At 53.5% G+C, this 10,385-nt stretch overlaps 1 protein-coding gene across 1 annotated transcript; it reads right to left on the bottom strand.

Annotated features, from left to right (window-relative positions):
- Positions 1-6,507: 6,507 nt before the first annotated feature.
- Positions 6,508-10,277, bottom strand: LOC107201225 (tubulin monoglycylase TTLL3-like). The gene is made up of 10 exons (XM_033513287.1): positions 10,186-10,277; positions 9,666-10,038; positions 9,393-9,521; positions 9,199-9,313; positions 8,998-9,102; positions 8,601-8,766; positions 8,380-8,528; positions 8,061-8,307; positions 7,552-7,984; positions 6,508-7,479 (listed from the first exon to the last, which is right to left on the bottom strand). The coding sequence occupies exons 1-10, from the start codon at positions 10,275-10,277 to the stop codon at positions 6,508-6,510; spliced, it is 2,781 nt and encodes a 926-aa protein (XP_033369178.1).
- Between the last annotated feature and the right edge of the window lie 108 nt (positions 10,278-10,385).

Genomic DNA, 10,385 nt, shown 5'->3' with positions numbered 1-10,385 from the left:
CAGCAGAGATCGGAAGAAAACTGCTGCGAAAACCCTGCAGCAGTGGCCAGAAACGGGGAGAAAAATCTTCCTCCCCTGTGTTATGGTGAGCGGCTGCGGCTGGTGGGTGGGGACAGAGGTTCCCCCGGCTCCTCTCCAGCCGGGAAAGTGCCCAGGGCTCGGCCCTGCACCACTGCTGCACTTGGAGGAACGCAAAGAGTTCTGTCCTTCTGGCCCGTGCTCTGCACCAGAACCTCTCTCCTGTCAGCTGCCTGGCAGGAGGAAAACGCAGTGGATAAATATTCGCACGGAAAGCGAAAAGCAGCTCAGATTGACATCTGTGCCCCAAGTCCTGCTCTGGGCTGGGAAGAAAATAGAGCGTGCAAAATGCTGGGTCCCTCCTGCTCAGCCAAGGCAAAAGCCTTGTGGAGGGATCTTTCCCCTGACAGTGACTTTTATTCATGGCACTTGGGCAAACTGCCCCTTTCCCCCCCTGTGCCATCACCACCACCGTGCCCCAGCCCCCAGGAGCAGACCTCAAACAGGCGATTCCCTCACAAAGTAATTCAGCTTTAGGGATGGGGGAGCTACTTGCCATTCCAGCCTCCCCAAAACAGGACTGTTAGGGATCCAATTAGTGTGTTGTATTGCAATTATTACTATTAAATAATTATTTAACTTGATGTTATTAGAAGCTCCAGTGGAAGGAAGGCGCCAACATTTACCTTTCTTTGGAGTGAACCCTTCACTGAAGCAAAGCTTCCTATTGAGGTCTTGCAGGTAGATATTTGGCATATGTTTGAAGGATTAAATAGCCTAAAATATCCACCAGGCTGCTGACTGCCTTGGCACTGTGTCTTGCCCGTTTGGATGTGACTTTCAATTGTGCCTTTCACTTGTGCTGTAATTTTTTTGGCTTAGTTTATTGCTTCCAGGCAAATCTCTGAATGTTGTCAGGACCCTGGGCAGAGAACCCAGTGAAACAGTTCTGATGTCTCAGCTGCTGTAGTGTAAGCCTTTCAGAATTACAAAGCATTTTTTTACTACTAAAGAAAGAAGAATGGTCTTTATATATTGCTGTGCCATGATGGGGTTTGCCAGTGTGCCATCACTCCTTCTTCCATGCTTTTAGGAAGCCTTTGCATTGCTCCTGATTAGGAGGAAGGGAGGTGCAGAGAGGGAATGGGCAGCTCTTCAAAGCACAAAGGAGAGGCAGGTGATGAGATGTGGTACTGAAGCTTGACCTGCATAGTTGTTTTTTTTTCTAGTGCCTCTTTAACACAAGATTCCTGGGCAGACATTGGATCAGGACCTCTTTACTGCAGTTTCTTGCTGCAGCTGAGTTTCAGACTGAAAGTGTCAACTAAAGACAGGGTTGTGGACAGTCTCTCAGGTGTGTTTTACATGGTACCAAGCCAGGCCCCAAGGCACAGAGTGTTTATGATATCTCAGAAAACTCTTCTGAAGGTTCAGGCAGGATTTTCAGTCTTGGAGTCTAGCAAGGATCTTGCTTTACCCTGCCCCCAGCACCCGTGTAATGGCATCCCAAGGCTCCCCAGTTAGCAACAGGACCAAAGCAAAAAGAGCTCCTCAGTGGGGATTTACACCAAACCCACTCTTATGCCAAGGGCTCTGTCACCCTTTGGAGTGATCCAACCTCTGCCAAGCTGCTGAGACTGCTGCAAGCATTCCCTGTAAGCAGGCACTAGTTAACATTCAGCCTTGCAGCTGAGGTGTTTGGTGGTGATGGGTCAGACCTGTCATGAGCAATTGTTTGTCTTCCCTGACTGGATAAGTATGCAAATAATCAAGGAAACAGAACTGCCCAAAACGTACAGATTTGCTGTTATTTATTTTAGTGAAAACTATTGATGGTAAGTCTCAAAATTCTGTTAAAACAGAGATATTTAGGATGAAGTTTCTTTTTTTTTTTCCTTTTTTCTTTCTTTTTTGGTTTGGTTTTGGTTTTGTTTTTTTATTTATAACCCTATCTTGAGCCTGAAAGAAAATGGTCAGTTTTGAAGTTTTGATTACATACCTCATGAAAATTTTATTTAAAAGGATCATATTTCAGCATTTTTCAAATCCTGCTGTGACTGCTGAAGTCACATTAAAACTGGTTTCTGTAAGCAGAGCAACATGCATCTCTGAAATTCATTTTCACTGAATGTTTTTATATTCAGGTAAAGCTTCCTCCCACAGTGAAAGCACGCTGCACAAGCCTGGCCTCAGCAAACTCATTTACAAAAAGATGCAAATCAGTGTTTCAAATACGGATGGAGCCTGTCAGTACATAGAGGTTTGACTGTCAGAAGGTGGATATTCCTTGTTTACCAGTAAATTAAAATCTGTTCACCCAGGAAAGCTTTCAAGCTTTCAGAGTCACACAGTGACAAGGAGGAAGCATTGAATGTTCAGGCTGGGAGGGGAGCCCTGCACCTTTACCAGTGTGACCCCCTCAGCTGGGACAGGGTAAATGATGGGGGAAGAACAGGGCCAAGCAGCTCCAGCAAGGTGAGAGGGGAGTCCTGCCAGGAGGAACCAGCCATTGTGAAGGGGGACTAAAAGGCAAAAGGGGATGGAAGTCATGATGAAAGGATTCTTTAGCTATTTCTTTTAAATAATGGTTATATTTGATTTCTTTTTTCCTCTGTAGAAGATGCCAGCTCACTCTGGCTCATCAGACAATTGCTGACAGGCATCCAGAATTAATAGGCAATTTGAAGCTACTTTTGGCTCTTGTGTCCTGTGTAATGGTTGCACAGCTCAACAGCAATTCCCCATGATGTGCCAGGCTTCTTCTGGCATCTTTAGTCACCGGGTAGGAGCTGCATTGCACAGAACTAACAGATTCCTGTTTGTAGACTGATTTCTGTGTTTCTACAGCTGTCCTGCCTTTAGGAGTCCCTAGGCTCTGTTTCTCCTGTAAGCAGCATGTCACAGGCTGCAGCAGTTGTAGCAGCTCCAGAGTGTTTGATTTCCCTGCAAAACCTGTGCCACAGGAGAAGAGTTGTTGGGTTGTCCAGGCATTGCTGCTAGTAGAAGAGGATTTATTGATCCCATCCTTCTGTAAGATCACACACAGAAAATACTCTGCTACTTAAACTGTTTTTCCCCCCTGCCTTCTTCCAGGAGGTCTCCATGGCTTATAATGCCAACACATCATGATTTAGCCTTGCCCCAGTCAAGTCCATTTTGGGGGCAAGAAGTGAGGCCCTTACTTAGGGATGAGGAAATCCTCCTTCCCTCCAGCCCATTAAAGTCAATACAATTCCTCCTACTGAAAGTCTTCCCTGATTTGATATTATACATGAAGTGTTCCTTGGAGCTATGGCAAGAGATTTGTGGCAGTAGTAATGCTAAATTTAATTTCCTGGGATTCAATCTCAAACACTTGATAAAACTGGGTTATTCAGGAGCCATTCAAAAGTCCTAAGCTGTAAATGTATTTATTAGCTCCACTGTACTTACAGCAGCCCAAGAATTCCACTTTGTGGAATTTTTGTCTGTTTTGCATTAGCATATGAGCACAGATTACTGGGACTAGAACAATATTTGTGTTGCAAGTTGCCTTTCAGAAACACCCAACTGAGTAGTAAATGTATTTAAAATGGGGAGAAAAAAGCAGGTTCTTGTATTTCAGTCATAACTACATACTTAGTGAAATATATGATAAATTGGGAAAAATACATGTACTGGATGTAGGATGCCTGTAAGATTAATCTGAGGGGTGAAAGGAATTTCTATCATATATATGCTATTTTGTGCCTTTTATTGAAGCTGTTGTGGTATCAAAGCAATGATTTGATGCCCTGTTTGCTTAGCACAAGGTAATTGTGATTACAACTTCCTCCTTGAACATCCATAACAGAGGCAAGCTGGGGAAATTCCAGGGAGGTTTAGGGAAGCCTTGGGAACAAGGAACTGCACAGAGGGACTCATTGTGCATGTTTCCATTTTGGGTAGATACATGAGGGCTGCCTGGGTGGGGGTATGGATGAAATAGGGAATTAGGTGTGCATTAATCCAGCAGGACATGAAGCACTCTGAGGGAGCAAGGGCAGCCAGCCCAAGGTACTTGTGTTAGTTTGAAACAATCCATGGAGGCTTCACAAGTGTTTGAACTTCAAAGTCACGTCACAAAGTGTGACTAAGGTTAGATGACAGCCTGATTGTGAAGCAGCACTACCATACAACTCCTCTGGCCCTAGGTTGTGTACATGTGCAGAGTTCATATTTCCTTTTTTTGTTACTGCTCTCTGCTTAACTTTTCTGCACTGGTTTCCCCCTTTGATTTATTTTTTTACTTGTGTTACCCATCTCAAGAGACTGAGTCACAGTAGTAATCTGTTGGAACTCCTACCTGCAAATTTCCTTGTTCTCCATACAGTTTCTGACACACAACTGATTCAGCTTCCCAGAAGGATCTGTCACTTGGGAGAGCAGAGCTTTCCTCTCTATTACCAAGGTTTCTCTCTCTCTCTCTCTGACTATCCCTTGGCCCCCTTTGAATCCATCCACCAAATGATCACTCAGCTCTTCCATAACCAGTCCATTACCACGGTTCTTCCCCTCGCTCAGTTTACTTCCAGCACTTTGTTCAACACCCTTATTTCTGCTGACATCATTCAAACTGTGGATCTTCATCCTTGGACTGTCCTTGTGACACTGCTCTCACATCCCTAGAATCTTCCTATGCTGCTGTCATTGCTTCATGCAAGACTCTCCTACTCCACTGCTGATGTACAAGGGGGAGTCTCCAAATACATCCTCACTGCCACCCCTGAGAACAGTCTTGAAAGATTCTTCCCAACTCCAGCCAAGCCCCTCTTCTTTGCTCCAGCTTCTACCTCTGGGCCACTGGCATCTGAATGAGTTGACCAGTCATGCAAAAATGTTTCCTGAGCACTGGGTTTTCTGACTGAGTTGCAGATATCAAACATCAATTAAGTCAGCTCCTCTCCCTTTCTTTCTGTGGAACTACATGTGAAGACTGTTGAGAGTGCAGCCCGTTCTGGCTGGGATGAGAAGGCACAAGGATGATGCCTATAAGGATTTCCTAGGGGAACAGAAGATGCTCCCCTCTCTGCCAAACAACTTTTTCAGGGGCTACTTACCATCATAGGTACATGATCCAAACTGATTCAGGAGATAGGCCCTGCTGCTGGCCAGGTTTGATTTTCTCCTTGCATCCAAGGTTCTCGTCCACTTGTTGCCAGTGGCCCTGATGAATGCAGCCAGCAGAAAATGGTGTGTCTGTACCTTAACACAGCAGGAGTTCCCCAGTGAGGAAGAACTTTGTGGTTCTTGCAGAGAGGAGGCCTGAGGACCTGTCTCTAACAGCAGAGAACTCCCCCAGCTTATCTCCAGGTCAGAACTCTGCCAGAAGCACCAGACTTTTTCTGCAGCTGATGTGTCATGCACTGGTCATGTCTGCCCAGCCCAGAGAGGGGCAGGAGGGGCCTGGCCCAGCCATTCTCAGAGAACAGCAGCAGGCACAGGGCCTGGTGGGCACAAGCACTGGGGAGCCATGAGATCCTGTGAGCTCTCTGCCAGCAGAGGAGCTGCCCTGGCAGTGCCAGTTCCACCTGCCAGGATGAACTCCCTCCACACACTGGAACAGATCCCCCACAGCGACTAAGGAGACAGGGAGATGTCCCTCCCTGGAGATGATCAAGAACCTCCTGGACACAATCCTGTGCCATGTGCTCTGGGATCATCCTGCTTGAGCAGGGGGGTGGGACAAGATGATATACTGTGGTCCCTTCCAACCAGACCGATTCTGTGATTCTGTAACAACTTGTGTTACCTTGTCACAAAAGGAAGCTGCAGGAGCTGGTGCTGCCCCAGGGCCCCCTCTGCACGCCCCCCACCTCCTTTCCTGTACATCCCAGGAGCCCTCATGCCCACAGGGGAGCTCTGGGGACACCTGACTTGCCTTTTTCAGCCCATTAATCCCCACCTACTGCCAGGCTCAAGCACCCACTTTTTTTGGCACATACACAGGATGGGATTCCTCCTGGCATCCCCCTGGCATTGCAGGGCCACCAGCCCTGCACCCTGCCAGTAATCTGTGCCTAACCAGCTCCCAGTGCCAGGATGCAGCAATGTCATCACTGTCACAGCTCTGTCTGGCAGGGGTCACTGCAGGCAGGCAGGAGTGGAGGCAGCTTTTCCTGCCTCCTCTGTTTGTATCCCAGCAGAGGAGCTGCCCTGGCAGCCCCAGTTCCTGCCTGCAGCATCATCCCCAGCTGTGTCCACATCTCCCACACACAGAAGGTCCAAGCCAGGCTCCTCCTCACAAAAGTCTATTAAAGCAGTTGTGTGGGTTGAGGTGGCTACCGTGGCACAGCAATGGGGTCTCATCCGTGTGGGAGGCAGCCGAGTGCTGCTGTGTTACCCCATCGGGGACGGGCAGGGCGCTGTCCCCTCGTGGGGATGTCTTTGTGTCCCAGGTCTTCTGCATCCTCTTGGAGCTGGCATGTGCTTCTTCTGTCCCAGATGGGGGCCGGGGGTCCTGGAGCTCTGTTATAGCGCCGACAGGCGCGCTGGCCGGGCAGGAAGTCCTGCAGGAGTCGGTACACAGCCCGAGGGTCGCCAGGGCTGTGACACAGGCCCCTTCGGCAGGCGACGGGCATTGATTGGGGGCAGAACTGTGTGGCGCCGAGTGGCCTGGGGCTGCCCACCCGGCTGACTGAGCTGTGGCAATCCCTGGCTCCCTGCAGAGGAGCCCGGGGGTCGCCAGGCCCTACTGTGCATTTCCTGGGGTGGTAGTGACCTATCCAGAGGACAGCTATCAGTCGGGGGAGGAGTTGCCGTGGGTTGAGGTTCCTGAGGCTGAGCATCCTCGGCTTGCCCAACCAGGTGAAGGAGCCATGGCAGCTCCTGGCTCCCAGAAGAACCACCCAGAGCTTGCAAGGGACTCCTGGTCGCTCCCCAGGGGGGCGACACAGGCCCCCTATCCAGAGCACAGCTGGTGATCGGCGGTGAAGTTGTCTGGGCTTGGGCTTCCTGGGGCTGAGCTTCCTCGGGCTGCTTGATCACATGAAGGAGCCAAGGCAACTCCTGGTCTCCAGCAGAGCAGCCTGAGGGTTGCGAGGGGCTCCTGGGGGGCCCCTGGGTTGGTGGTCCTGGCACTCCATCCCTGGGACAGCTACTGATCTGGGGCTGAGCTTCCTCGGGCTGCCTAACCAGGTGAAGAAGCCATGGCAGCTCCTGGCTCCCAGCAGAGGCGTCTGGGGGCTCTGGCAGGGCTGGAGGTTCAGGCTTGGGTGGGCAGCAGCTGCTCTGTGGCCTCAGAGGAGGCAGCTTTTCCCGTGCTGCTCTGGACCAGGGGACCTTGGTGGCTCTGTCCTGAGAGGATGCAGGGAGCTGGGGAGCACTGGGTATGGTGGTGGGGGGCTTGTCCTGGGATCGAAGCTTTGCCTGCCGGGACTTCTTCAGGGAACAGCCGGTGACCATCAGCTTCAGCCCCACAGTCAAGCATGAGGACACGGCTGCCTGCAGGGAGACACAAGGGGCAGTGGGGGCTCGGAGTGCCTGAGGTGGGGCTGTCCCCAGCCCCCAGCCTACCTCCCTGTAGAGGAGCTCAAAGGCACCAATGGAACAGGTGGGATTGTCCTTGCGGTCCAGCACGAGGCGCAGTGTGTCCCGCTGGACGTTGGCGCAGAGCCGGCGGGTCACCGCCGAGGAGGGGCTCATGGTGGGGCAGGAGTTGATCTCCAGTAGCCAGGGCTGGAAGTCCTCCCCGATGAGAAAGTCGGCCCCGAAGAGCTCAAAGCTGCCCTTGCGGGAGCCCACCTGATCCCGGGTGCAGCGCAGGGCGTTCAGGATCGCCGCCTTCATGCCGGGAACCATCACCCGCTGCCAAGAATCCGCCCGCCCCAGCCGTGCCAGGTGTGCCTGGAACTGCTTGTTGGACCAGATCTTGTCGGGGGGCACGCGGGGGTCCGGCTGTGATGCTTTGTAGCGCTTCTGGATGGACACGTTGCAGAGGTGCCTGGCGCTGGAGAGCGGGGCTGGGTCAGGGGGTGCCGGGGGCCTGGGCACTGCGAGCCGGGGGTGAGGGGGAGGACACTCACGGCTCCAGGTGACGCAGGGAGAAGGGCTGGGAGCAGAAGCGCAGGTAGCAGTCTCGGTAGAACCAGGCAGTCAGTGGCTTCCAGTCAGTCACCAGGAACCACTGCCGGATGTCGAATTTGGTGTCGAAGATGGTCAGCGGCCGCTCCACGTACTTCTGCACCACCCACTCGCACACCCGGGCCGCGGGGTCCGTGCAGCTCCGCCCCAGCTCCAGCACCTCCTCCAGCCGCGTGGCACAGACGATGCCTGGGCAACACAGTGATGGTGGGATCCCTTCTCCGTGGGGATGTGCGTGCCCCATGCTTCCCCCAGCCTTACCCCTGCCGCGGGATTTGGCGCTGGGCTTGAGGATCCAGACGTTGAGGTTGCCCTCTATGCCGAGCTGCGGCAGCTGCTCCTCCAGGCGCCGCAGCACGTCCCGGCACTGCTCCTGCTGCTCCGTGCTCAGCACCAGCCTGGTCCCCTCACTGTGGGGGGACACGGGGGGCTCAGCACCGCCCCACCACCGTCCCCTTGCCCCCGTCTCGCTCAGCACTCACTGTGCCACGCGGTAATATTCCTGCAGGAAGCGGTCCCAGGCGATGCATGTCCGGCAGGGCGACGGGGTGTTCCTGTCGATGTCCCGGTGCCCAAGGACGCCCAGGTGCTGCTCACAGACCTCCAGGGCCTCCTGCACCAGCTGGGGATACAGGGGGGAGTGCGGCCCTGCTGTGGATGGCATGGGTTGAGAAAGGATTCCTATGCCAGGCTAGCTGAAGCCTTGAGCCTCCCTGTGGGACGGGTGCCTTTGGAGCTATGGCAGGGGAGGGAATAAGTGGTCTCAAGCCATAGACATAAGCAGAGGCTTAGTCTCCAAGATCAGCCCTCAGATATGCCCCTAACCCTGAACTCCTTGTTTCATCCCCCACCTCCATCCCCCCTCAGCCAGCTCCATGCACTCACCTGGCACCTTTGGGGACTGCTCTGTCCCCACCCACCTGTCCTCGACCTTCTGCAGGGCCAGTTTGAGCAGGCTGCGAGCTGCCGTCAGGCGGAAATCCTCTGCAAGAAGGAAGCATCATCCCTAGCCAGTCCTGCACAGAACGTGGGAAGACTGGAGCACGAGGGATGACATGAGGGCAACAGCTCCAGGCTCACCAGTGAAAGCTTTCTGCTCGTCCATGAGCCCCAGCCGGTAGCACCGGGGGAAAAAGGTGTTCAGGTCGACTTGCTCAAACCAGGACAAGTTTTGCAGGCTTTGACACAGCCCCTCCTGTTTAGAGAAGCTTGTCATTCCCTTCTGGACACCCCCACCCCTTGCGACCCCATCCCTGAGGCCTCTGTGCTCCCACCTTGGTGCAAAGCGCGTACAGCCGGGGAAAGCGGTTCACCATCTCAATCTTTGGCAGCAGCTCCTGGTCAATGTTGCTAAGGCGAATGGTCCACAGGAAGTTTGGCACCTGGTCCTGCACCAGGAAGGACTGCAGGGGGAGTGGGCTGGGGTGAGCCAGGGAGCCCTAATCCTGCCCCAGTCCCTTGCCTCAGGCTGTGCCCTGCCCCTGACGGTCCCAGGGGAAGGACGTAGGGAGCTGTGGCAAAGCTCAGCCCTAGCCCTCTTAGCTAACCATGAGGTCATGGATGTCATCAGAGTCCTCACTGCAGTGCTCTTTGTCTTTCTTCTTGTCTTCATCTTCCCTTTCCCCCTTGCTCTCCTTATTGCGTGACCTTGGGTGGTGCAGGCGCTCTGTGGTGCCCAGGGAAGGCTGTGCCCCGCCACGTGGGTTCAGCACTGCCTCCCCCTGCTCATCACCGCCACCACTTGCCCTCTTCTCCAGCTCCTGTTTCTTTTGGTCGCCAGGATGCTGCTTCAGCTGTCTGCCCTTGCGGGGCAGCTTCCTCTCCACCCAGCCCCGGGCCCGCAGCAGGCGGCGGATGACGGGATAAGGGCCCTGCACTGCAAAGATCTTCTTCTCCTGTGGGGACACCAGCGAGCTCAGCCTGCCCCACCCCAGTCCTCTGGCTCAGCTCTCCTGAGCCACAGGTGCACAAATGCAAGCATGTGACATCTCAGGGCCATGTGAAAATAAACTCCTCACCTTAATGGCCTTCTCCACATGCAGCCTGGCCTTCTTGAGCCGCTCAGACTCAACCGCGTGCTGGCGGCTATTGGGGTAGTCGATGTTGACAGCTGCCACCTGCCCTGTGAGGACAGCCCGACCTGAGCCCATTGACCCCATGTGGGGCCCGTGGGGTGGGCAGGGAAGGGGAGAACATGCTGACCTGTCTGCCTCTGGCTCACCAAGTCTGCGGCTCCTGACATGGCGTTCCCTGACCTGCCAAGCCTT

The sequence above is a fragment of the Parus major genome, chromosome 3 (genome assembly GCF_001522545.3).
Source record: "Parus major isolate Abel chromosome 3, Parus_major1.1, whole genome shotgun sequence".
Lineage (NCBI taxonomy): Eukaryota > Metazoa > Chordata > Aves > Passeriformes > Paridae > Parus > Parus major.
This window is presented reverse-complemented; position numbering and strand designations above follow the sequence as displayed.

What these genes read in the sequence shown, in the direction of transcription:
- LOC107201225 (XM_033513287.1), bottom strand. Translation starts at nt 10,277, where the DNA reads ATGGGGTCAATGGGCTCAGGTCGGGCTGTCCTCACAGGGCAGGTGGCA. An exon ending in CGCCAAATCCCGCGGCAGGG is followed by an intron (nt 8,308 to 8,379) that starts GTAAGGCTGGGG and finishes TGTGTTGCCCAG; the next exon opens with GCATCGTCTGTGCCACGCGG. An exon ending in TTGAGCTCCTCTACAGGGAG is followed by an intron (nt 7,480 to 7,551) that starts GTAGGCTGGGGG and finishes GTCTCCCTGCAG; the next exon opens with GCAGCCGTGTCCTCATGCTT.